The sequence below is a fragment of the Hemibagrus wyckioides genome, linkage group LG07 (assembly GCF_019097595.1).
Source record: "Hemibagrus wyckioides isolate EC202008001 linkage group LG07, SWU_Hwy_1.0, whole genome shotgun sequence".
Lineage (NCBI taxonomy): Eukaryota > Metazoa > Chordata > Actinopteri > Siluriformes > Bagridae > Hemibagrus > Hemibagrus wyckioides.
Window position 1 is genome coordinate 31,322,401 of NC_080716.1, and position 25,348 is coordinate 31,347,748.

At 43.0% G+C, this 25,348-nt stretch overlaps 3 protein-coding genes and 14 non-coding genes across 19 annotated transcripts in view; 8 read left to right on the forward strand and 9 right to left on the reverse strand.

Moving 5' to 3' along the window:
- tada2b (transcriptional adaptor 2B) overlaps positions 1 to 3,164 on the reverse strand; it is a 4,608-nt gene extending 1,444 nt beyond the window's left edge. Inside the window, exons 1-2 of the mRNA XM_058395425.1 lie at positions 2,832 to 3,164; positions 1 to 2,144 (exon numbers count right to left, since the gene is read on the reverse strand). The exon at positions 1 to 2,144 is cut by the window's left edge and continues 1,444 nt beyond it. Coding sequence (XP_058251408.1) covers positions 1,011 to 2,144; positions 2,832 to 3,101 — 1,404 coding nt within the window. The 5' untranslated portion in view covers positions 3,102 to 3,164 and the 3' untranslated portion in view covers positions 1 to 1,010. The remainder of the gene's footprint in view (positions 2,145 to 2,831) is intronic.
- On the forward strand, positions 2,907 to 8,443 carry ccdc96 (coiled-coil domain containing 96). Of its 3 annotated transcripts, none has more exons than XM_058395421.1 (4): positions 2,907 to 3,047; positions 4,183 to 4,698; positions 6,501 to 7,165; positions 8,005 to 8,443. In XM_058395421.1, the coding sequence occupies exons 2-4, from the start codon at positions 4,197 to 4,199 to the stop codon at positions 8,275 to 8,277; spliced, it is 1,440 nt and encodes a 479-aa protein (XP_058251404.1). In that variant the 5' UTR covers positions 2,907 to 3,047; positions 4,183 to 4,196; the 3' UTR covers positions 8,278 to 8,443. The 3 variants fall into 3 exon arrangements, with proteins under 3 accessions (XP_058251404.1, XP_058251407.1, XP_058251405.1); XM_058395424.1 differs by having other exon boundaries at positions 6,504 to 7,165; positions 8,005 to 8,442; XM_058395422.1 differs by lacking the exon at positions 2,907 to 3,047 and adding an exon at positions 3,146 to 3,405.
- Positions 8,444 to 9,934: 1,491 nt separating this feature from the next.
- trnav-aac (transfer RNA valine (anticodon AAC)) lies at positions 9,935 to 10,007 on the reverse strand. The gene has a single exon. It is a non-coding gene; the product is annotated as a tRNA-Val (tRNA).
- A 433-nt stretch (positions 10,008 to 10,440) lies between these two features.
- On the forward strand, positions 10,441 to 10,512 carry trnag-ucc (transfer RNA glycine (anticodon UCC)). Its single transcript has one exon. It is a non-coding gene; the product is annotated as a tRNA-Gly (tRNA).
- Positions 10,513 to 11,691: 1,179 nt separating this feature from the next.
- On the reverse strand, positions 11,692 to 11,764 carry trnav-aac (transfer RNA valine (anticodon AAC)). The gene has a single exon. It is a non-coding gene; the product is annotated as a tRNA-Val (tRNA).
- Positions 11,765 to 12,196: 432 nt separating this feature from the next.
- On the forward strand, positions 12,197 to 12,268 carry trnag-ucc (transfer RNA glycine (anticodon UCC)). The gene has a single exon. It is a non-coding gene; the product is annotated as a tRNA-Gly (tRNA).
- Positions 12,269 to 13,517: 1,249 nt separating this feature from the next.
- On the reverse strand, positions 13,518 to 13,590 carry trnav-aac (transfer RNA valine (anticodon AAC)). The gene has a single exon. It is a non-coding gene; the product is annotated as a tRNA-Val (tRNA).
- A 433-nt stretch (positions 13,591 to 14,023) lies between these two features.
- Positions 14,024 to 14,095, forward strand: trnag-ucc (transfer RNA glycine (anticodon UCC)). Its single transcript has one exon. It is a non-coding gene; the product is annotated as a tRNA-Gly (tRNA).
- Positions 14,096 to 15,344: 1,249 nt separating this feature from the next.
- trnav-aac (transfer RNA valine (anticodon AAC)) lies at positions 15,345 to 15,417 on the reverse strand. The gene has a single exon. It is a non-coding gene; the product is annotated as a tRNA-Val (tRNA).
- Positions 15,418 to 15,850: 433 nt separating this feature from the next.
- Positions 15,851 to 15,922, forward strand: trnag-ucc (transfer RNA glycine (anticodon UCC)). Its single transcript has one exon. It is a non-coding gene; the product is annotated as a tRNA-Gly (tRNA).
- A 1,249-nt stretch (positions 15,923 to 17,171) lies between these two features.
- Positions 17,172 to 17,244, reverse strand: trnav-aac (transfer RNA valine (anticodon AAC)). The gene has a single exon. It is a non-coding gene; the product is annotated as a tRNA-Val (tRNA).
- Positions 17,245 to 17,677: 433 nt separating this feature from the next.
- Positions 17,678 to 17,749, forward strand: trnag-ucc (transfer RNA glycine (anticodon UCC)). Its single transcript has one exon. It is a non-coding gene; the product is annotated as a tRNA-Gly (tRNA).
- A 1,249-nt stretch (positions 17,750 to 18,998) lies between these two features.
- Positions 18,999 to 19,071, reverse strand: trnav-aac (transfer RNA valine (anticodon AAC)). The gene has a single exon. It is a non-coding gene; the product is annotated as a tRNA-Val (tRNA).
- A 433-nt stretch (positions 19,072 to 19,504) lies between these two features.
- trnag-ucc (transfer RNA glycine (anticodon UCC)) lies at positions 19,505 to 19,576 on the forward strand. The gene has a single exon. It is a non-coding gene; the product is annotated as a tRNA-Gly (tRNA).
- A 1,246-nt stretch (positions 19,577 to 20,822) lies between these two features.
- trnav-aac (transfer RNA valine (anticodon AAC)) lies at positions 20,823 to 20,895 on the reverse strand. Its single transcript has one exon. It is a non-coding gene; the product is annotated as a tRNA-Val (tRNA).
- Positions 20,896 to 21,328: 433 nt separating this feature from the next.
- On the forward strand, positions 21,329 to 21,400 carry trnag-ucc (transfer RNA glycine (anticodon UCC)). The gene has a single exon. It is a non-coding gene; the product is annotated as a tRNA-Gly (tRNA).
- A 2,258-nt stretch (positions 21,401 to 23,658) lies between these two features.
- On the reverse strand, positions 23,659 to 24,971 carry LOC131356397 (regakine-1-like). Its single transcript, XM_058395383.1, has 3 exons — positions 24,814 to 24,971; positions 24,122 to 24,233; positions 23,659 to 23,985 (listed from the first exon to the last, which is right to left on the reverse strand). Exons 1-3 carry the CDS (start codon positions 24,881 to 24,883, stop codon positions 23,880 to 23,882), a joined length of 288 nt encoding a protein of 95 aa, XP_058251366.1. The 5' UTR covers positions 24,884 to 24,971; the 3' UTR covers positions 23,659 to 23,879.
- Positions 24,972 to 25,348: the final 377 nt, after the last annotated feature.

Here is a 25,348-nt window from a genome sequence, read left to right on the forward strand (position 1 = left end):
CACTCAGAACATTCTGGAACCACAGAGAAGGCTCTAGAGTCACAGCAGGGTGGTTTACTAAAGACTCTAGAACCATGGCATTAAGCTTGAAGATTACTTTGCCGAGCATTCTGGAGTCATGGCAAGGATTGTAGAACCATGCCGGAGATACATGACCCACTAGAACCACAGCCAGGAAGCTCATCCTTCTGCTGATTCTAGAACCAGAGCAAATATTCCAGAACCATGCCTAGACCCAATGGCCTGTTAGAATATGGAGAATCCTTGAACTATAGAACCTCTCGGATTTCTCAAATCATTCTTGAACCATCATTGCTCCGAGGATTCTAGAACCACACGGAATATTCTGGAATTACTCCGATACTGGGCTGCTACTTCTTCTTCTAACTTTTTTTTTTTTTTTCTTTCAAGATCTCTGAAGATTCATGAACCACAGTGAAGAGCCTAAAGCCTCAGCAGGGAGAAGATCACCACTACCCGATTCCTGGACCATCATCACTCCAGAGGCACACCAATGATTTTGTCATCACAGTGATGTTTAGGGAACCACCTCTAAAACCACAGAGCAGTTTCTAAATCATTCTAGAGCCACGTTAAGGATTCTAGAGTCACAAGGAAAAGGTCTTTAATGGCAAACTATAAGTTAAAGGTAAGACTGCTGTCCAATCGCCCAAACAAGAAGAATCCAAGATTACAAGAAAGTCTCTATGAGGTTCTGGCTATTCTCAGAAAGAAAGAAAAAAAAAATCACATTTTAAGAGGATTCTGAATGTTGCTTATATGCACTATTAATAGAACACACAATCCTCCCATTCCAAAAAAAAAAAAGATTTCTTAATAGCAAAAATATATATATGTATATACAGATTTATTCCTTTGAACCAATATCAAAATTGTAGTCGTTTTTTTTTTCTTTCACCACATTTACATTCCTATGAGAAAGGACCCGGGGATTGAGATTCACCGTCCTGTGTACTTAGTAGAAAACACTAGAAAAGAAGCGTGGAATGTTACGCGGCATCTCGAGATATCCAGCCGCTCTCGGTGAGGAAGTTCAGGATGCGTCTTTTCAACATTTTGTCCAGGTAGCCCGGTAAGCGGCTCTTGGCGGGAACGCCTTGCCGTTTCTGCAAATGATCTTTGATTATGATAGTTTTGACCGTCAAATATCGAGTCGGACTCAAGTTCAGCGAGTTGCACAGCACTTTCTCACGATCAGAAAGCAGCTCGAATCCAGGTAAGTGCTCAATGGCTGAGAATTCACCGTCTTTTCCTTCCTCTTTGATGGTGCTGGCTCCGCCCCCTAAATTGGCTCCGCTTCCAGAGTTCGCGCCACCTCCGATTCCAATCCCAGCTCCTCCACCACCTCCGCCTCCACTGCCTCTCTTGGAGCTCTTGTTTTCTTTCCGTTTCTCGCGCTTGTGCCGCGCTGCCTCGTACTCGGCCGACTCGTCGAGACGTGTGATGCCGTTGCGCCGATAGCGCTGGAGCTCACGCACTTTGGCACGTAGCATGCGTTCCTTGTGCATGTTGTCAAAAAAGTCCTCGAATTCCCGGAACGCCATGAACTGGCAGATCGCACGTAATTTTGTCCGTTGCTCACGCTCCTCCTTCGTGATCTTGCGCTTCCCGGAACCCGATGATGTTGAACCCACAATAGGCGGGGCCAAGCCAGCACCTGCACCTCCACTCCCTTTGTCCTTCTTTTCACGGCCAAGGAAGGCGTTTATGAGGTTGTAGTCACGGGCGACGTCTTTCCGACGCTGGCGCTCGCGTAGCTTTCGCACGTACATATCCACGTGTGCGCGCTTCATTTCCAGTTCCACGTCCTCGTCATCGTAGTTCACAGACAAGCCACTAACGAGCAGCTCCGCCTCCTGTTCGTATTCCACCTCGTAGTCGTCACGAAGCGGCATGTAGCCGAGCTGCTGCTGTTCAGCCGGCGTGAGCTCCAGCGGCGGTGGGGGCGCAGTAAGGCTCGGGGAAAGAGGTGCCCCGCCCGGACACGTGTGATCCGTCACACGGTTCGGGATCAGCTCAGGGATACACGCCTTCCCAAGGTTACCGTGGATGTACATAGTCACGTAATGCTCCATCACCTCCTGAGGTGTCCGGGAGGCTCCCATGTGGGCTGCCATGTCCTCCTAAAAAGAAACACACACACTTTTGTTGATGTTCATGTATATAGTTGTTGATACACATGTTAATACACATTATACCATTAATATAGTTATATTTTGTTCCACACGCTAATTGTGGCTGATATATCAGTTGTGTCAGATTTGCTGATAATACTTTTTTTTTTTTGATAGCTAGTCAAATCTACCCAAAATCTGACCACTTTGAAGGCGTCACCAAACTGGGATCAAGTTGATCTTGTCCAGAGAAAGCTCAGAGCCCCAGTAAACATCACTTTTAACATAATCTACATACTTTTTACCTTCTTTTTTTTTTGTTACACAACCTGACTGGCCAGTGCTCTGCAATTTATTCACCATGTGCTTACAAAAAGTTCTCATAAATAAATAGACACTAAAAGTACAGTTAAAATGCATCACAATGTAAAGCTCAACAAACACCAGGTTGTGTCGTAAATAAACAGAGATGAGTGACTAAAAAAAAAGCACTATATCAGAATAAACCAACTCACTTTCACACGTATTGGGACATTAATTCATATAATCATATTCATGTAATTGTTACAAACATGTAACTGAAGCCATGTTTCAGATAGATAGATAGATAGATAGAGTTCTTTCAGTACTTTAATAAACCTTCTTACAATACTAACCCATGAGATACCATAGATTAAAAGTTTTGAATTGATTTACCCAGTTGCCGAAACCATACTGTTCGATGGCATCGAGCAGCGATTGCTCTTCCCTGCTGGTCCATCCTCCCTCAGCCTCGGGACCCCAGAGAGTGAAGCGGCCGCCGTCCACTTGCTGGTAACCGTGCCATCTCCGGTGATTTCCGATTTCCGCGCCGGCGGAGAAACACTCGGGACACAGCTCGATGTCCGGGCAGTCGGTGCAGCGCAACCGCAGGTTCGTAACGTCCGCGAGGCAGTTCACGCAGTACTTCTTGCCCAGGTCCGCCATCTTGGCGCTGGCTTGTTGCTCGCTCGCTCTCTCTCTCTCTCTCTCTCTCTCTCTCTCTCTGTGTGTGTGTGCGCGCATTCGGAAGCCGCGCGGACGTTTGTGCCCGGCGCATGCGCACTCCGGCGACGTCTGGCACTCGCCTCTCCAGTGTCTCATTAATATTCAAACGCGCGACGAGCGAGCTCTCTGATTGGCTGTATCCAAGACGACCTGTGCAAACACACACACACACACACACACACGAATGCGCCCGTGAAAGACGTAAACGCAACGAATATTGATGAAATTAATTTAACCTAATAAGGTAAGCTAATAATTGTATCTATACTAACTACTAATATACTGTTTTGGTGGTTTTTTTTAAAGTATCTAGGCTACATGATATCTATTTATCTATCTAGTATTATTTTATAATAATACAAATAAAATAACAACCATAATGATCATCATTTTTTTTTAAATACACAGAGCTTAAAAAGCGAAAAAAACCCGCAATCGAGCTCAAGTAGGCATTAATAAGAAATATATAATATTACTGTTATGTAAGGATTAAACCACTGCTGTTGTACAAAACCATTGGTGTGAATAAATGTTTCCAAAAAAAAAAAAAAAAAAACCTTTGCACTTTGTTTTATTCATCTTATACTACAGCCGGCTGAATAATGAATAATGATCATGTCATACACTGTATGACATCCCTGACACAAACCAGTTCCTGTTCTCACTCATATTAAAGCAGCTGTAAACAGTCAGTCCTTCATTAGCATCCCTTTAATTCTCTCTCTCTGTAAGTTAAGAAGCGTGTAATGTTACTGAAATCGCAAATGTCCTGAAGCATTTCCTGTCTGGGTAAACTTTACAGCTTCACCTCTGACTTCACATCTGACATTATAAAGCACTGATTCTGGAGGCTCCTTCCAACCACGTTACTGGACATGTAAATGTCATGTTACTATATATATATATATATATATATATATATATATATATATATATAAAATGTGTGTTAGAGATGGAGGAATCCTGATTAAAGGTTAAGGTCATAATAAATGCACTAACAGCTTACCAATTAAATTCACAGATTATCTTCTGAAAATGGAGGAGCAGTCACTTGAGGAAACGCATCCTGATCCGAAGTCTGAAGATCTGAATGCGGAAAAGGTGGCAGACGTCGTCGACAGCGATGATTTGGCTAAACCTGATGATGAAAGCTGTGCAGTAGAAGTAGAAGTAGAAGTAAAAGAGACAGAGCAAGCAGTGACTGAAAAGGATGAATTGAGGAACATGCAGAATGCACCAGAAAACCCTGAAGAAGAATTCGAAGCTTCAGTCAGGGGTGATGAATTGAGGAACACACAGAACGCACCAGAAAACCCTGAAGAAGAGTTTGAAGCTTCAGTCAGAAGTGACGAATTGAGGAACATGCAGAATGCACAAGAAAACCCAGAAGAAGAGTTCGAAGCATTAGTGAGAGGTGATGTACAAGTTGGTGATGTATTTGAAGAGTGGGCCAACTCAGATGTGGAGATTTTTCAAAACAAGGATGATGTAGAAGAGCCTGAAAGCCATGAGGACGAAGATCACAGACAGTCTACAGGTGCATGACAGTTTTATCTCTTAAACACAGTGATATAGATTTAAAGTCCAAAAATCTGCAAATGTTTTCAAAAGGTCTGCAAAATGCTATGACAAAAAGATTTATTTCTAAAAACATTTACAACATTTGGCAGACACCTTTATCCAGAGCAACTTATATTTTTATCTTGTTTTATACAACTGGAGGTTAAGGGCCTTGTTTAGGGGCCCAACAGTGGCAGCGTGTTGGTCTTAGGATTCAAACTCACAACCTTCTGAACAGTAGACCAACACCTTAACAACTAAGCTACTAAATAGTGGTCTTTTGGGAGCCTTCAAGCTGACTGCTCTCATCTGAAGTTGATTGTGTTTTGTTTATGCTGCAATTTCACATTAACAGATTGTAAGTGATAAATGTTGTATAGTGTGAGCAGCAAAGTGATTCTGGAATTTGTCATATGGTATTCATTAGGCCTTTCTGTAACACCAAAATACATTCAACAACAATTACTTTGCATAAAAGTAGGAAAGGGTTAATTCTTTTCCCACACTTGTTGTTGTTGTTCTTTTGGCTGCTTCCTGTTCAGGGTCACCACAACAGATCATCTGGTCCAAATATTTGATTTAGTACAGGTTTTATTCCCGGAAGCAACCCTCCCATTTAATCCGGGTTTGGGACCAGCAACGAGAGTTAATCGAGTGGTGGTTGGGTTAGTTCCCTGCCTGGGAATCGAATCTAGGTTACAGTAATAAGAACATGGGATCCTGCCTCTGGACCACCAGGGGTTTTTCCACAGTGTTATGCTTGTGTGAAAAACATTTATGTGTAGCGTTTCCTGTTAAAGGGAGAAGCTAATGAGTGCTATGAGTATAATAAATCACCCATTAAGGTGATTAGTGTAAATAATCATATTTAACTATACTTAGTGCCTGATGTTAGACATCTCTATACACAATACACCATGTAAACCTTCACATTTTTGTTAAATTCTATGATAGAAGAAGAGAAACTTTATTTTTTATTTTTGTATTTTGTTTTTAGAGAAGTGGCACAGCATTAATGCTAGAAGGTTTGGGAGAAATTACAGTATATCGTCAAAGATTTTTTTTCTCTGTTATATCACTCTGTGATCTGTACTATTTATTACACATCCTCATCAAAAACCTGGAAGTATATAACAGCCCTGTGATATGAGTGGCCAATGGCAGCACACATAGGGAAGTGAATTAAGAGAGGCTTTTTCAGTACACACTCAACAGTGCTAACAACGACAATGCAGTTAAACTAAAGTGACTGTCTAACTCTGTTGATCTTAGGGCCTTGGTAAATTTGTAATCTTTGAGCAGATCTGAGATGTATTTTTGAACCTAAGCAATTAAGTGATTTATAGACAAGAGTAACGCTTTAAAATCAATTCTGTAACTACTGACAGCCAGTGAAAGAGATTATAACATAGAGGTAATGTGCTCAGTTTTCTTTTCTTTTCTTGGTTAGAAATCTAGATACTGCATCTTGAATAAGCCGTTAAAAGCTAGTCTATTAAAGAGTTTAATTTTTTTTATTACATTTTTAATTCTAGATATATTTAAAGATATATTTAACAATTTAATCATCTACATATACTGAGTAATTTTTTAAGGGCTTGTAAAGTTTCACGTCATATTATTTTTTAAAATGTCCATTTGTTGCTTGATTAAATAGGATGCAACTAAAGTAATGAACTACTCCTTAAACAGTCTTTGGATGACACGGAAATACAAACTTGTGATGTGGTCAGAACTTCAGAATCTGTTACCAAAAATGTTTTTATCTCAATGTTTTAGCAGATCTTCAACACAACCTTCAACTGGACTCTAAAGAGGAGCAGGAGCTCCTTCGAGAACTCCAAACAGAAAATGAAAAACTGCGTCGGCTCAATTACCAGCTCCAAACTAAACTAGCTGAATACTTCTGGCTTAAACCGGACATAGAAATGCAGTCAGTTCAAGAAAAGATTTACCCAAACCAAGGGTGCAGCCAGAAGTACTCAGACATTATAGAGGATATTAGAAGGCAGAGGCAGGACAAGAAGCAAAAGCATCTCCAACACCACAATGTAAATGAGCTGCTTTGGCAGAACAATGAGAAGTTAGAGCAAATAGAGCTTGAGTGGAGCATGCTAATATCATCCAAGCGAGAGGTACTCATTACAGGTCTGGAGCAGGCGAATAGCAAGATGGAGGCCCAAGCTGTGGCTGAGCGTCTGCTGACAGGTGCACAGAAATGTGAGGATGAGTTTGTCTCTGTCAGGCATGAAAACTTCAAGTTGAATCTAAAGCTGTCCAACTTGGAGCTAGGGCTCCATGTTAGCGACGATGATCCAGATGGAGAGATGCACCACATCGACTTCGAGCAGCTAAACATTGAAAACCAGACTTATGGTGAAAAGATCCAGGAGTGCAGAGAGGATCTGCTTAAGCTCAAGAGGACATTACCCCAAACTGGGCAGGTATGATCTGTCTCTTATTTGTTTCTCATGTATTAATTTTTTTATATTTACTTAGAAGGTTATTCGTCACAAAAAAAATGGAGGAACCTTATAGCAAACATGCCAGATTATTTCATTTTCTTATCATTTACTGCTTACAAAATTCTTTAACAACCATTAAATTTTTTCTTTTCTTATAATTTTTTTCAGTCCAGTGACAGGATCTTGTTTCACAAAGCTCTATATGTCATAGTGTTTAAAAATTTGTTTTTCTGCTGTATGCTTTTACACTGTATACCGATGTATGGATGTGTATACAGAATTTTAAAGCATCTAGTTGGAAAATATATATATATATGGCCAAAAGTATGTGGACACCTTAACCTCACAGCCATATGTACCCATTACAAAACCATGGGCATTAACACAGATTTAGACATCCGTTCTGCTATAATAAGCTCTACACTTTTGCGAACGCTTTTCACTGGATGTTGGGGCATGGTTGTGGCGATTGGTGTTCATTCAGCTACATGAGGATTCATGAGATCAGACATTGACATTGAGATGTCGAGGTGGCTCCCAAAGGTGTTCACTGGGGTTGAGGTCAGGGTTCTGTGCAGGATACTTGAGTGCTTCATGTCTTCATGGAGATCGCTTTCAGTTCAAGTGAAAAGAAATGGTAACTCTTAGGCATACAAAGACATTTAATACAATTGTGTGTGATTGTCATCATATAAGTGTGATGGTCAGGAGTACATGTGATTTTGTGCCGAATTTATGTAGAGCAGGATCTTATAAGGATTAGCTTCTTATTCTAATTTCACGCTAATGAATGTTTGTATGTATGTGTCCCCTCTCAGATTCTGATGCATGTGAAAGAGAAATTGAGGTTTGTTCAGGTGGAGAACCAGGAGAAGCAGGGACATTTTAATGAATTGGATGCATTGGTTCTGCATGAGCAGGAAGCTCTGACACAGACCATGCAGGCCCGGGACATGCTACGCTTTGACAACCTGCGTAAGAGAAAGGACTGTGGCCTGCTGGGTAACCCAACACTACTTCGGAACCTTGAAGACACAGAGGATGAGCGTCAGGCACTTGAGAGACAAGTAAAGATGCTAGAAAGACGCTGAAGAGACACGCACAAGACCATAAATATATGTGTACAAATATATGCAACACACAAGCAGAAACTATGGCATCAACTCTCATTTCGCATATTATTTTGATGTACAGATATGGATATTTTTTGTCATTTAAATAAAGAGGGAAAAGAGAAGAATTGTGGAAGTAAAGAACTATTTTTAATGTTGAACTACTTTTACTGTAAATATTTTGTTTATCTAGACTGTACACTATCCAGTATGTTGGATTAAATTGCATTGTTGCTGTCACATATTAGAGCAATAAGATTAAGCAAAGGATAAAAACCTATTAAGTCAGATATGGTTGTAGCTCAGACTTTATGCAACTTGGGGTGCAATTTCTTCTCTCGCTGTCAGACATGATTTCTTTTTTGCACCAAACTCGAGCCTTATTCACTGCAAAGCAAAAATCCCTGAACACCAAAACTTCTTTCTGCCCGTTTTCAAACCGGATGCGAATAAGGCAAATAGACACTTACTTAAGCAAAGCTCAAAGGCCTTGGCTTGTGAGAGCTCTTTCTGATTTCCACTTGTGTTCTAAATGGTTGTTTGCTGCCTGAGGCAAAAAAAACCCTTACTTGTTGCTTGATCTGAAGCAAACGTATGTTCATGCACTAAAGCGCATTTCAAGGTAGGCACCACATAGTGGAGAAACTGCTCTAGTCCCCTTCAGGCTCCTGATCAGGACAAGTGGGCGCTTACTGAGGCAAAGCTCAAGGTCTGTTTCTGACCGTTTTCGAAAGTCAAAAGGCACAGTCCACCAGCTGCATTTGACAGGCTTTGGCCAGAGTTCTTTGGTGAGAGCCCTTTCTGATTTCAACTTGCGGTGTAAGTGGTGGCTTGCGGCCTGCAGCAATAATCCCTACGTGTCGCTTGATTTGAAGTAAACACTTGTTGATTTTCTATGCACTAAAGCGCATTTCAAACTAGACATCACATTGTCGAGAAACTGCTCCAGTCACCTCCAGGGTCCCGGTTAGGACAAGTGGATGCTTGCTGAAGCAATGTTAAGACAATGTTAAGCCCTTTGTTCGCCAGTGCAAATGAGCAGAAAACGTGAAAACTGTCATGCTACAGAATCTACATGGAAGAAAAAAAACACCCCTACTTGTTGCTTGATCTGAAGCAAACGCTTGTTCATGCACTAAAGCGTTCGCCAGTCTTTGTTCGCCAGTGCAAATGAGCAGAAAACGTGAAAACAGTCACGCTACAGAATCTACGTGGAAATCGGGCCGGAATGTCATTTTCAGCTTGTTCCCAAAGGCATGGGCGATACATAGCGCCAAACTCGAGTCTTATTCGCCACAAAACACAAACCCCTGACCACCAAAAATATGTTTCTGCCTGGTGACTTTTCGCGTGTGAGGCGAACATGATAACCACTACACTACAGAAACACAAGGCTACAGACCAGGCTTTGACAGAGCCCTTTCTGATTTCAACTTGCGGTGTAAGTGGTGGCTTGCGGCCTGCAGCAATAATCCCTACGTGTCGCTTGATTTGAAGTAAAAACTTGTTGATTTTCTATGCACTAAAGCGCATTTCAAGCTAGGCATCACATTGTGGAGAAACTGCTCCAGTCACCTCCAGGGTCCCGGTTAGGACAAGTGGACGCTTGCTGAAGCAAAGCTCAAAAGCCTGGGCTTGTTTCTGCCCGGTTTCGAACCGGGGACCTTTCGCGTGTTAGGCGAACGTGATAACCGCTACACTACAGAAACTATGAAGACTGTCCTTGGGGTCTCATCATCAAAATAAATCACTTCAACGAATAAAGAAAAAAAAGACAATGTTAAGCCCTTTCTTCGCCAGGGCAAATGAGCAGAAAACGTGAAAACAGTCACGCTACAAAATGTACGTGGAAGTCGGGCCGGATCTCATTTTCAGCTTGTTCCCAAAGGCATGGGCGATACATAGTGCCAAACTCGAGTCTTATTCGCCGCAAAGCACAAACCCCTGACCACCAAAAATATGTTTCTGCTCGGTGACCTTTCTCGTGTGAGGCGAACGTGATAACCACTACACTACAGAAACACAAGCAAGGGAAGGCTTTTGCTTTCAGCAGGGGAACCGCAAAGTAAGTAAATAAATAAATAATTGGGCAAAGCAAAGGCTTAAACGTTCCTTCACCTGAGTAATGGTGCTGGCTTGCAGGCGTTGGTGGTATAGTGGTGAGCATAGCTGCCTTCCAAGCAGTTGACCCGGGTTCGATTCCCGGCCAACGCATTTAAGCCGTGTGTTGGAGCCTGGCAAATGTATGAGGGCCTTCCTTTGAAAAGGTGAACAGAAATGTCTGCCACCTGCATTTGGTGGACTTTGCCCAGGAGTCTCTGCTTGTGAGAGCTCTTTCTGATTTCCACTTGTGTTCTAAATGGTTGTTTGCTGCCTGAGGCAAAAAAAACCCTTACTTGTTGCTTGATCTGAAGCAAACGTATGTTCATGCACTAAAGCGCATTTCAAGGTAGGCACCACATAGTGGAGAAACTGCTCTAGTCCCCTTCAGGCTCCTGATCAGGACAAGTGGGCGCTTACTGAGGCAAAGCTCAAGGTCTGTTTCTGACCGTTTTCGAAAGTCAAAAGGCACAGTCCACCAGCTGCATTTGACAGGCTTTGGCCAGAGTTCTTTGGTGAGAGCCCTTTCTGATTTCAACTTGCGGTGTAAGTGGTGGCTTGCGGCCTGCAGCAATAATCCCTACATGTCGCTTGATTTGAAGTAAACACTTGTTGATTTTCTATGCACTAAAGCGCATTTCAAACTAGACATCACATTGTCGAGAAACTGCTCCAGTCACCTCCAGGGTCCCGGTTAGGACAAGTGGATGCTTGCTGAAGCAATGTTAAGACAATGTTAAGCCCTTTGTTCGCCAGTGCAAATGAGCAGAAAACGTGAAAACTGTCATGCTACAGAATCTACATGGAAGAAAAAAAACACCCCTACTTGTTGCTTGATCTGAAGCAAACGCTTGTTCATGCACTAAAGCGTTCGCCAGTCTTTGTTCGCCAGTGCAAATGAGCAGAAAACGTGAAAACAGTCACGCTACAGAATCTACGTGGAAATCGGGCCGGAATGTCATTTTCAGCTTGTTCCCAAAGGCATGGGCGATACATAGCGCCAAACTCGAGTCTTATTCGCCACAAAACACAAACCCCTGACCACCAAAAATATGTTTCTGCCTGGTGACTTTTCGCGTGTGAGGCGAACATGATAACCACTACACTACAGAAACACAAGGCTACGGACCAGGCTTTGACAGAGCCCTTTCTGATTTCAACTTGCGGTGTAAGTGGTGGCTTGCGGCCTGCAGCAATAATCCCTACGTGTCGCTTGATTTGAAGTAAAAACTTGTTGATTTTCTATGCACTAAAGCGCATTTCAAGCTGAAGCAAAGCTCAAAAGCCTGGGCTTGTTTCTGCCCGGTTTCGAACCAGGGACCTTTCGCGTGTTAGGCGAACGTGATAACCGCTACACTACAGAAACTATGAAGGCTGTCCTTGGGGTCTCATCATCAAAATAAATCACTTCAACGAATAAAGAAAAAAAAGACAATGTTAAGCCCTTTCTTCGCCAGGGCAAATGAGCAGAAAACGTGAAAACAGTCACGCTACAAAATGTACGTGGAAGTCGGGCCGGATCTCATTTTCAGCTTGTTCCCAAAGGCATGGGCGATACATAGTGCCAAACTCGAGTCTTATTCGCCGCAAAGCACAAACCCCTGACCACCAAAAATATGTTTCTGCTCGGTGACCTTTCTCGTGTGAGGCGAACGTGATAACCACTACACTACAGAAACACAAGCAAGGGAAGGCTTTTGCTTTCAGCAGGGGAACCGCAAAGTAAGTAAATACATAAATAATTGGGCAAAGCAAAGGCTTAAACGTTCCTTACATGAGTAATGGGGATGGCTTGCAGGCGTTGGTGGTATAGTGGTGAGCATAGCTGCCTTCCAAGCAGTTGACCCGGGTTCGATTCCCGGCCAACGCATTTAAGCCGTGTGTTGGAGCCTGGCAAATGTACGAGGGCCTTCCTTTGAAAAGGTGAACAGAAATGTCTGCCACCTGCATTTGGTGGACTTTGCCCAGGAGTCTCTGCTTGTGAGAGCTCTTTCTGATTTCCACTTGTGTTCTAAATGGTTGTTTGCTGCCTGAGGCAAAAAAAACCCTTACTTGTTGCTTGATCTGAAGCAAACGTATGTTCATGCACTAAAGCGCATTTCAAGGTAGGCACCACATAGTGGAGAAACTGCTCTAGTCCCCTTCAGGCTCCTGATCAGGACAAGTGGGCGCTTACTGAGGCAAAGCTCAAGGTCTGTTTCTGACCGTTTTCGAAAGTCAAAAGGCACAGTCCACCAGCTGCATTTGACAGGCTTTGGCCAGAGTTCTTTGGTGAGAGCCCTTTCTGATTTCAACTTGCGGTGTAAGTGGTGGCTTGCGGCCTGCAGCAATAATCCCTACGTGTCGCTTGATTTGAAGTAAACACTTGTTGATTTTCTATGCACTAAAGCGCATTTCAAACTAGACATCACATTGTCGAGAAACTGCTCCAGTCACCTCCAGGGTCCCGGTTAGGACAAGTGGATGCTTGCTGAAGCAATGTTAAGACAATGTTAAGCCCTTTGTTCGCCAGTGCAAATGAGCAGAAAACGTGAAAACTGTCATGCTACAGAATCTACATGGAAGAAAAAAAACACCCCTACTTGTTGCTTGATCTGAAGCAAACGCTTGTTCATGCACTAAAGCGTTCGCCAGTCTTTGTTCGCCAGTGCAAATGAGCAGAAAACGTGAAAACAGTCACGCTACAGAATCTACGTGGAAATCGGGCCGGAATGTCATTTTCAGCTTGTTCCCAAAGGCATGGGCGATACATAGCGCCAAACTCGAGTCTTATTCGCCACAAAACACAAACCCCTGACCACCAAAAATATGTTTCTGCCTGGTGACTTTTCGCGTGTGAGGCGAACATGATAACCACTACACTACAGAAACACAAGGCTACGGACCAGGCTTTGACAGAGCCCTTTCTGATTTCAACTTGCGGTGTAAGTGGTGGCTTGCGGCCTGCAGCAATAATCCCTACGTGTCGCTTGATTTGAAGTAAAAACTTGTTGATTTTCTATGCACTAAAGCGCATTTCAAGCTAGGCATCACATTGTGGAGAAACTGCTCCAGTCACCTCCAGGGTCCCGGTTAGGACAAGTGGACGCTTGCTGAAGCAAAGCTCAAAAGCCTGGGCTTGTTTCTGCCCGGTTTCGAACCGGGGACCTTTCGCGTGTTAGGCGAACGTGATAACCGCTACACTACAGAAACTATGAAGACTGCCCTTGGGGTCTCATCATCAAAATAAATCACTTCAACGAATAAAGAAAAAAAAGACAATGTTAAGCCCTTTCTTCGCCAGGGCAAATGAGCAGAAAACGTGAAAACAGTCACGCTACAAAATGTACGTGGAAGTCGGGCCGGATCTCATTTTCAGCTTGTTCCCAAAGGCATGGGCGATACATAGTGCCAAACTCGAGTCTTATTCGCCGCAAAGCACAAACCCCTGACCACCAAAAATATGTTTCTGCTCGGTGACCTTTCTCGTGTGAGGCGAACGTGATAACCACTACACTACAGAAACACAAGCAAGGGAAGGCTTTTGCTTTCAGCAGGGGAACCGCAAAGTAAGTAAATACATAAATAATTGGGCAAAGCAAAGGCTTAAACGTTCCTTCACCTGAGTAATGGGGATGGCTTGCAGGCGTTGGTGGTATAGTGGTGAGCATAGCTGCCTTCCAAGCAGTTGACCCGGGTTCGATTCCCGGCCAACGCATTTAAGCCGTGTGTTGGAGCCTGGCAAATGTACGAGGGCCTTCCTTTGAAAAGGTGAACAGAAATGTCTGCCACCTGCATTTGGTGGACTTTGCCCAGGAGTCTCTGCTTGTGAGAGCTCTTTCTGATTTCCACTTGTGTTCTAAATGGTTGTTTGCTGCCTGAGGCAAAAAAAACCCTTACTTGTTGCTTGATCTGAAGCAAACGTATGTTCATGCACTAAAGCGCATTTCAAGGTAGGCACCACATAGTGGAGAAACTGCTCTAGTCCCCTTCAGGCTCCTGATCAGGACAAGTGGGCGCTTACTGAGGCAAAGCTCAAGGTCTGTTTCTGACCGTTTTCGAAAGTCAAAAGGCACAGTCCACCAGCTGCATTTGACAGGCTTTGGCCAGAGTTCTTTGGTGAGAGCCCTTTCTGATTTCAACTTGCGGTGTAAGTGGTGGCTTGCGGCCTGCAGCAATAATCCCTACGTGTCGCTTGATTTGAAGTAAACACTTGTTGATTTTCTATGCACTAAAGCGCATTTCAAACTAGACATCACATTGTCGAGAAACTGCTCCAGTCACCTCCAGGGTCCCGGTTAGGACAAGTGGATGCTTGCTGAAGCAATGTTAAGACAATGTTAAGCCCTTTGTTCGCCAGTGCAAATGAGCAGAAAACGTGAAAACTGTCATGCTACAGAATCTACATGGAAGAAAAAAAACACCCCTACTTGTTGCTTGATCTGAAGCAAACGCTTGTTCATGCACTAAAGCGTTCGCCAGTCTTTGTTCGCCAGTGCAAATGAGCAGAAAACGTGAAAACAGTCACGCTACAGAATCTACGTGGAAATCGGGCCGGAATGTCATTTTCAGCTTGTTCCCAAAGGCATGGGCGATACATAGCGCCAAACTCGAGTCTTATTCGCCACAAAACACAAACCCCTGACCACCAAAAATATGTTTCTGCCTGGTGACTTTTCGCGTGTGAGGCGAACATGATAACCACTACACTACAGAAACACAAGGCTACAGACCAGGCTTTGACAGAGCCCTTTCTGATTTCAACTTGCGGTGTAAGTGGTGGCTTGCGGCCTGCAGCAATAATCCCTACGTGTCGCTTGATTTGAAGTAAAAACTTGTTGATTTTCTATGCACTAAAGCGCATTTCAAGCTAGGCATCACATTGTGGAGAAACTGCTCCAGCCACCTCCAGGGTCCCGGTTAGGACAAATGGACGCTTGCTGAAGCAAAGCTCAAAAACCTGGGCTTGTTTCTGCCCGGTTTCGAACCGGGGACCTTTCGCGTGTTAGGCGAACGTGATAACCGCTACACTACAGAAACTATGAAGACTGTCCTTGGGGTCTCATCATCAAAATAAATCACTTCAACGAATAAAGAAAAAAAAGACAATGTTAAGCCCTTTCTTCGCCAGGGCAAATGAGCAGAAAACGTGAAAACAGTCACGCTACAAAATGTACGTGGAAGTCGGGCCGGATCTCATTTTCAGCTTGTTCCCAAAGGCATGGGCGATACATAGTGCCAAACTCGAGTCTTATTCGCCGCAAAGCACAAACCCCTGACCACCAAAAATATGTTTCTGCTCGGTGACCTTTCTCGTGTGAGGCGAACGTGATAACCACTACACTACAGAAACACAAGCAAGGGAAGGCTTTTGCTTTCAGCAGGGGAACCGCAAAGTAAGTAAATACATAAATAATTGGGCAAAGCAAAGGCTTAAACGTTCCTTCACCTGAGTAATGGGGATGGCTTGCAGGCGTTGGTGGTATAGTGGTGAGCATAGCTGCCTTCCAAGCAGTTGACCCGGGTTCGATTCCCGGCCAACGCATTTAAGCCGTGTGTTGGAGCCTGGCAAATGTACGAGGGCCTTCCTTTGAAAAGGTGAACAGAAATGTCTGCCACCTGCATTTGGTGGACTTTGCCCAGGAGTCTCTGCTTGTGAGAGCTCTTTCTGATTTCCACTTGTGTTCTAAATGGTTGTTTGCTGCCTGAGGCAAAAAAAACCCTTACTTGTTGCTTGATCTGAAGCAAACGTATGTTCATGCACTAAAGCGCATTTCAAGGTAGGCACCACATAGTGGAGAAACTGCTCTAGTCCCCTTCAGGCTCCTGATCAGGACAAGTGGGCGCTTACTGAGGCAAAGCTCAAGGTCTGTTTCTGACCGTTTTCGAAAGTCAAAAGGCACAGTCCACCAGCTGCATTTGACAGGCTTTGGCCAGAGTTCTTTGGTGAGAGCCCTTTCTGATTTCAACTTGCGGTGTAAGTGGTGGCTTGCGGCCTGCAGCAATAATCCCTACGTGTCGCTTGATTTGAAGTAAACACTTGTTGATTTTCTATGCACTAAAGCGCATTTCAAACTAGACATCACATTGTCGAGAAACTGCTCCAGTCACCTCCAGGGTCCCGGTTAGGACAAGTGGATGCTTGCTGAAGCAATGTTAAGACAATGTTAAGCCCTTTGTTCGCCAGTGCAAATGAGCAGAAAACGTGAAAACTGTCATGCTACAGAATCTACATGGAAGAAAAAAAACACCCCTACTTGTTGCTTGATCTGAAGCAAACGCTTGTTCATGCACTAAAGCGTTCGCCAGTCTTTGTTCGCCAGTGCAAATGAGCAGAAAACGTGAAAACAGTCACGCTACAGAATCTACGTGGAAATCGGGCCGGAATGTCATTTTCAGCTTGTTCCCAAAGGCATGGGCGATACATAGCGCCAAACTCGAGTCTTATTCGCCACAAAACACAAACCCCTGACCACCAAAAATATGTTTCTGCCTGGTGACTTTTCGCGTGTGAGGCGAACATGATAACCACTACACTACAGAAACACAAGGCTACGGACCAGGCTTTGACAGAGCCCTTTCTGATTTCAACTTGCGGTGTAAGTGGTGGCTTGCGGCCTGCAGCAATAATCCCTACGTGTCGCTTGATTTGAAGTAAAAACTTGTTGATTTTCTATGCACTAAAGCGCATTTCAAGCTAGGCATCACATTGTGGAGAAACTGCTCCAGTCACCTCCAGGGTCCCGGTTAGGACAAGTGGACGCTTGCTGAAGCAAAGCTCAAAAGCCTGGGCTTGTTTCTGCCCGGTTTCGAACCGGGGACCTTTCGCGTGTTAGGCGAACGTGATAACCGCTACACTACAGAAACTATTAAGACTGTCCTTGGGGTCTCATCATCAAAATAAATCACTTCAACGAATAAAGAAAAAAAAGACAATGTTAAGCCCTTTCTTCGCCAGGGCAAATGAGCAGAAAACGTGAAAACAGTCACGCTACAAAATGTACGTGGAAGTCGGGCCGGATCTCATTTTCAGCTTGTTCCCAAAGGCATGGGCGATACATAGTGCCAAACTCGAGTCTTATTCGCCGCAAAGCACAAACCCCTGACCACCAAAAATATGTTTCTGCTCGGTGACCTTTCGCGTGTGAGGCGAACGTGATAACCACTACACTACAGAAACACAAGCAAGGGAAGGCTTTTGCTTTCAGCAGGGGAACCGCAAAGTAAGTAAATAAATAAATAATTGGGCAAAGCAAAGGCTTAAACGTTCCTTCACCTGAGTAATGGTGCTGGCTTGCAGGCGTTGGTGGTATAGTGGTGAGCATAGCTGCCTTCCAAGCAGTTGACCCGGGTTCGATTCCCGGCCAACGCATTTAAGCCGTGTGTTGGAGCCTGGCAAATGTACGAGGGCCTTCCTTTGAAAAGGTGAACAGAAATGTCTGCCACCTGCATTTGGTGGACTTTGCCCAGGAGTCTCTGCTTGTGAGAGCTCTTTCTGATTTCCACTTGTGTTCTAAATGGTTGTTTGCTGCCTGAGGCAAAAAAAACCCTTACTTGTTGCTTGATCTGAAGCAAACGTATGTTCATGCACTAAAGCGCATTTCAAGGTAGGCACCACATAGTGGAGAAACTGCTCTAGTCCCCTTCAGGCTCCTGATCAGGACAAGTGGGCGCTTACTGAGGCAAAGCTCAAGGTCTGTTTCTGACCGTTTTCGAAAGTCAAAAGGCACAGTCCACCAGCTGCATTTGACAGGCTTTGGCCAGAGTTCTTTGGTGAGAGCCCTTTCTGATTTCAACTTGCGGTGTAAGTGGTGGCTTGCGGCCTGCAGCAATAATCCCTACGTGTCGCTTGATTTGAAGTAAACACTTGTTGATTTTCTATGCACTAAAGCGCATTTCAAACTAGACATCACATTGTCGAGAAACTGCTCCAGTCACCTCCAGGGTCCCGGTTAGGACAAGTGGATGCTTGCTGAAGCAATGTTAAGACAATGTTAAGCCCTTTGTTCGCCAGTGCAAATGAGCAGAAAACGTGAAAACTGTCATGCTACAGAATCTACATGGAAGAAAAAAAACACCCCTACTTGTTGCTTGATCTGAAGCAAACGCTTGTTCATGCACTAAAGCGTTCGCCAGTCTTTGTTCGCCAGTGCAAATGAGCAGAAAACGTGAAAACAGTCACGCTACAGAATCTACGTGGAAATCGGGCCGGAATGTCATTTTCAGCTTGTTCCCAAAGGCATGGGCGATACATAGCGCCAAACTCGAGTCTTATTCGCCACAAAACACAAACCCCTGACCACCAAAAATATGTTTCTGCCTGGTGACTTTTCGCGTGTGAGGCGAACATGATAACCACTACACTACAGAAACACAAGGCTACAGACCAGGCTTTGACAGAGCCCTTTCTGATTTCAACTTGCGGTGTAAGTGGTGGCTTGCGGCCTGCAGCAATAATCCCTACGTGTCGCTTGATTTGAAGTAAAAACTTGTTGATTTTCTATGCACTAAAGCGCATTTCAAGCTAGGCATCACATTGTGGAGAAACTGCTCCAGTCACCTCCAGGGTCCCGGTTAGGACAAGTGGACGCTTGCTGAAGCAAAGCTCAAAAACCTGGGCTTGTTTCTGCCCGGTTTCGAACCGGGGACCTTTCGCGTGTTAGGCGAACATGATAACCGCTACACTACAGAAACTATGAAGACTGTCCTTGGGGTCTCATCATCAAAATAAATCACTTCAACGAATAAAGAAAAAAAAGACAATGTTAAGCCCTTTCTTCGCCAGGGCAAATGAGCAGAAAACGTGAAAACAGTCACGCTACAAAATGTCCATGGAAGTTGGTCCGGATCTCATTTTCAGCTTGTTCCCAAAGGCATGGGCGATACATAGTGCCAAACTCGAGTCTTATTCGCCGCAAAGCACAAACCCCTGACCACCAAAAATATGTTTCTGCTCGGTGACCTTTCGCGTGTGAGGCGAACGTGATAACCACTACACTACAGAAACACAAGCAAGGGAAGGCTTTTGCTTTCAGCAGGGGAACCGCAAAGTAAGTAAATAAATAAATAATTGGGCAAAGCAAAGGCTTAAACGTTCCTTCACCTGAGTAATGGTGCTGGCTTGCAGGCGTTGGTGGTATAGTGGTGAGCATAGCTGCCTTCCAAGCAGTTGACCCGGGTTCGATTCCCGGCCAACGCATTTAAGCCGTGTGTTGGAGCCTGGCAAATGTACGAGGGCCTTCCTTTGAAAAGGTGAACAGAAATGTCTGCCACCTGCATTTGGTGGACTTTGCCCAGGAGTCTCTGCTTGTGAGAGCTCTTTCTGATTTCCACTTGTGTTCTAAATGGTTGTTTGCTGCCTGAGGCAAAAAAAACCCTTACTTGTTGCTTGATCTGAAGCAAACGTATGTTCATGCACTAAAGCGCATTTCAAGGTAGGCACCACATAGTGGAGAAACTGCTCTAGTCCCCTTCAGGCTCCTGATCAGGACAAGTGGGCGCTTACTGAGGCAAAGCTCAAGGTCTGTTTCTGACCGTTTTCGAAAGTCAAAAGGCACAGTCCACCAGCTGCATTTGACAGGCTTTGGCCAGAGTTCTTTGGTGAGAGCCCTTTCTGATTTCAACTTGCGGTGTAAGTGGTGGCTTGCGGCCTGCAGCAATAATCCCTACGTGTCGCTTGATTTGAAGTAAACACTTGTTGATTTTCTATGCACTAAAGCGCATTTCAAACTAGACATCACATTGTCGAGAAACTGCTCCAGTCACCTCCAGGGTCCCGGTTAGGACAAGTGGATGCTTGCTGAAGCAATGTTAAGACAATGTTAAGCCCTTTGTTCGCCAGTGCAAATGAGCAGAAAACGTGAAAACTGTCATGCTACAGAATCTACATGGAAGAAAAAAAACACCCCTACTTGTTGCTTGATCTGAAGCAAACGCTTGTTCATGCACTAAAGCGTTCGCCAGTCTTTGTTCGCCAGTGCAAATGAGCAGAAAACGTGAAAACAGTCACGCTACAGAATCTACGTGGAAATCGGGCCGGAATGTCATTTTCAGCTTGTTCCCAAAGGCATGGGCGATACATAGCGCCAAACTCGAGTCTTATTCGCCACAAAACACAAACCCCTGACCACCAAAAATATGTTTCTGCCTGGTGACTTTTCGCGTGTGAGGCGAACATGATAACCACTACACTACAGAAACACAAGCAAGGGAAGGCTTTGACAGAGCCCTTTCTGATTTCAACTTGCGGTGTAAGTGGTGGCTTGCGGCCTGCAGCAATAATCCCTACGTGTCGCTTGATTTGAAGTAAAAACTTGTTGATTTTCTATGCACTAAAGCGCATTTCAAGCTAGGCATCACATTGTGGAGAAACTGCTCCAGTCACCTCCTGGGTCCCGGTTAGGACATGTGGACGCTTGCTGAAGCAAAGCTCAAAAGCCTGGGCTTGTTTCTGCCCGGTTTCAAACCGGGGACTTTTCGCGTGTTAGGCGAACGTGATAACCGCTACACTACAGAAACTATGAAGACTGTCTTTGGGGTCTCATCATCAAAATAAATCACTTCAACGAATAAAGAAAAAAAAGACAATGTTAAGCCCTTTCTTCGCCAGGGCAAATGAGCAGAAAACGTGAAAACAGTCACGCTACAAAATGTACGTGGAAGTCGGGCCGGATCTCATTTTCAGCTTGTTCCCAAAGGCATGGGCGATACATAGTGCCAAACTCGAGTCTTATTCACCGCAAAGCACAAACCCCTGACCACCAAAAATATGTTTCTGCCTGGTGACCTTTCGCGTGTGAGGCGAACGTGATAACCACTACACTACAGAAACACAAGCAAGGGAAGGCTTTTGCTTTCAGCAGGGGAACCGCAAAGTAAGTAAATAAATAAATAATTGGGCAAAGCAAAGGCTTAAACGTTCCTTCACCTGGGTAATGGTGTTGGCTTGCAGGCGTTGGTGGTATAGTGGTGAGCATAGCTGCCTTCCAAGCAGTTGACCCGGGTTCGATTTCCGGCCAACGCATTTAAGCGCTGTGTTGGAGCGTGGCAAATGTACGAGGGCCTTTCCTTGAAAAGGTGAACAGAAATGTCTGCCACCTGCCTTTGGCAGGCTTTGGCCAGAGCGTGAAAAAGTCTTCTCTGCTTGTGAGAGCTCTTTCTGATTTCATGCACTAAAGTGCATTTCAATGTAGGCACCACATAGTGGAGAAACTGCTCTAGTCCCCTTTATGCTCCTGATCAGGAAAAGTGGGTGCTTACTGAGGCAAAGCTCAAAAGCATGAGCTTGTTTTTGCCCAGTTTTGAACCGAGGACCTTCCGCATGCTAGGTGAATGTGATAACCAATGTCAAACAGAACGGCAAAGCTTGTATCTGCAAACGGAACTGAAAAGTCCCTTTGCGAACTGTGCATTTGGCTGGCTTGCGACTGTCAAACAGAACATCACCAGCTGCATTTGATAGCCCACCATTTGCACCATAAATGTATGAGGACCTGCCCTTGACAAGGCAGTTGGAACAGAAAAGTCCTCCAGCTGCGTTTGGCAGTATTTTGCCAGAGCATGACAAAGCCCTCTCTGCTTGTGAGAGCTCTTTCTGATTTCCACTTGTGTTCTAAGTGGTTGTTTGCTGCCTGGGGCAAAAAAACACCCCTACTTGTTGCTTGATCTGAAGCAAACGCTTGTTCATCACGCACGGCTTCATCTGGACTGAAAGCTAGTGTGTGGTGACATGCGACCCTTTTGATCTTCCACCATACAATGTGTAATCATACACATGCCACAATCATACACATGCCTTTCTTTGCTTGAATTTTCTCTTTTGACACTAATACAATAATAATAATAATAATAATAATAATAATAATAATAATAATAATCATAAAATTTTTACTTTTTGCAAAATACCAACCAATCACCATATTCACACTTACAAGTTCAAACAAGTCCAGGTTTCCTCCTGATTCCTGGCACTATCTTCATTCCAGAGAGCAAAACACTCAGATTAGCCTTTCAACAAATGTACCATTACAACATTATACACATCGGTATGTCTATTTATTATTATATTGCAATGTCATTACAACGTTGAAGACACTTGTTAGTTTATCTTATAAAAGTGATTGTTTGGGGTGGTGGGACTTGAGCTAGATATTGCTGTTGTGAATGAGCACAAGCAAAAATGCAAGGTGGACATTTTGGGTTGGAGAGATGCGCTGAAGCACTTCGGACTACTTGCCACATTTATGGGTTTTTGTGTCCCTGAGATTGCTTTTCTTATAGCGTTTTGGACCGGATTTGTTCGCAAATTTCATTGGAAATGAGAAAGGTGCATTTTCGCTTGTGGATCACTCATGGATCATATCTCCAGTTAACCTTTCAGCCTAAGCTTTGATTGTGGTTTTGGGACTGCATTGGACCACTACGCCAACTTTGCAAAGAATATTTGTGTAAATTGTCAGCATTGCAGTTTCTTGTGGCGTGTACATGAATAATGTGTTGCACTTAACATAAGAGTATTATAATTATAATAGTATAACTTTTACCTATTTTTTATTAATTACTAAATGAGTTGCTCCCAAAAAACTGCATGACATTTTTCCATCAATGATGAAGCTTTTTACCTACAATTAAACCTTATTAATCACTAAATCTTTTCCTATCTGTTAGTGTTGTTGTATCAGACCTTATTCAATAGATGGCAGCAATGGAACAATAAAACCTTCTGGTTATACTTCAAGTGGTTAAGGCTCTGTGTTGTTAATCGGAGGATTGGGGTTCAAGACCCAGCACCACCAGTCTCCACTGTTGGGCAATTGAGCCCAACAGTGAAAAAAAAGTGAAACAGGTGAGAGAACAGCTGTCTGTAACTACTATAATGTATAATAATATCATAGATTATGTTACAGTATGATAATATATAATTATAGGTCCTAACTTGTTTCACTGACATTCCTCAGCATTGCATATAACGTTTTATTGACAAATTGGTGCATATACTGATGCAGCTGTAACATTCCATGTAAATGTGTACAGAACATATGTATCTGTACTGTGTGTATGCATTTGTATGTATATAGTCATATATCATTTAATTTATCTCTTAGTTTGTGTTCATGAAGTATGAAGCTTAGTTTATGTTTTATAAATAGTTAGTTATTTGTCTCATAGCTCTTGGTGCGAGACATGAGCAGAATCCTAGGCAGCTACTGATGTTGTGGGTGCATATTTAATTCTACTTCAAAAGAATTTCACCATGCATTTTTTTTTTACGTGGCTTTATTTAAAAAAGTAAAAAAGCAACAATGGATGATAAAATGTATAAAATGTATCAGTCACAAAAAATGAATATTTTTTCATTATATTTCAATCATTTTTGCAAGCTTATTTTAGCAGGTGATATATAACAAAAAAGCTTTATCCCATTAAAATGCTTTATTTAGTTAGAATGGAATATTTAAATCTTTGGCTTAATGGATATATGGGATTTAACAGCTTGGCTGGGTTTAGTTTGAGCTCTCGTACAGGCGCTGGTCAAGTAGTTCAATGGCCCGCTGCACCCACTTAAAGCCTGGGTCTGCGCACACACGGCTGGAATTCTGGGTAGTAAAACTGGAAAGAAACAAAGATTCAAGTCAGTTTTGAACAAGAATAGTCACTAAAATGACCGGCATTCATAAATCTTGTTAAAAATCAAAGATTAAGAACAAACAGACTTATTAATAAAGAATGTATTAAAAATACTTACATGATTCCATTTTTCGGACAGTCTGTGCTCGTATTAACGTACGTTTTAATGGCTCTTATAGGTATCGGTTTCGTGAAGAACCTAAAACAACAGTCCTCTGGTCCTTTTGCACCTGTGTAAAAAAAAGTCAACATTTTTATTTAATATAATTATCGTCTGATAATGCTTTGATTAAATGCTAAAAATTTAACCTGGTATGGAAAAATGGCTAATAAAGGTCTAAAATAAATAACTTAATTACTTAGTTCATTTAATGGTACATGTTTAATTTTTTTTAAAAATTGATAGATTGACACACAGCTCTGTTTTGAACAGAGACGCTCTGTTTGTCTTTCATGCAAACTTCCCTCTAACAGGCTTTTAGGTGAAAGATGTAATCATGTGGAGATAAAGACTATCCAGCTGTTTGGTAGAGAATAGAATGTACTTCCATGAGATGCTCTGGATAAATGTGTTTTTTTTTTTTTCTTATAAATTTTATGAATTTATGAATGCCGTTCAACTAAAGAGTGTCATAAAGTTGCTGAACATCAGCTATAACGATGGACATTAATATCGTTTTAATAATATTATGTACCAGAAATTGTCAAAACAATCAGGTTCTAATTTAATGAATACATAAAACCTATAAATGAGAGTCAAAAAGAGAATTTGCAAATACAAATGTACATAAAAAAGCTGAAAAATCTTACTCTGGGCCATTGCGATGTACTGACGGCAGGCAAGAACCAGAAGGATCAGTAGAAGAGAACGAGCGAGCATGGCTGCTGATGGTGATGATGATGAAGATGATGAAGATATTGATGTATAGTGTATCGGAACAATACAGATATCACCTCACCCTTGGGTTTATATAACCTGAGAGCAGGGGGAGAGTGTGGTTTGGGTGAAGGGGAGGTTTTTGTAGGCGTCAAAATGTTCCACCTTGACTGAGAGAGAGAGAAAAAAAAAAGCACCAGCTGCGGTTTTCACCAAAGTGAAAAAGAACAGAGTTGTGTTTAGCACTTTGAAGCCAAATTCACCTCATAAAACCATGTTAAACACACACATAAACCAATAAAACAATATAATATAATATAATATAATATAATATAATATAATATAATATCATATCATATCATATCATATCATATCATATCATATCATATCATATCATATCATATCATATCATATCATATCATATCATATCATATAAAGATGAACATGTGTAATTTGATTTCAGAGAAA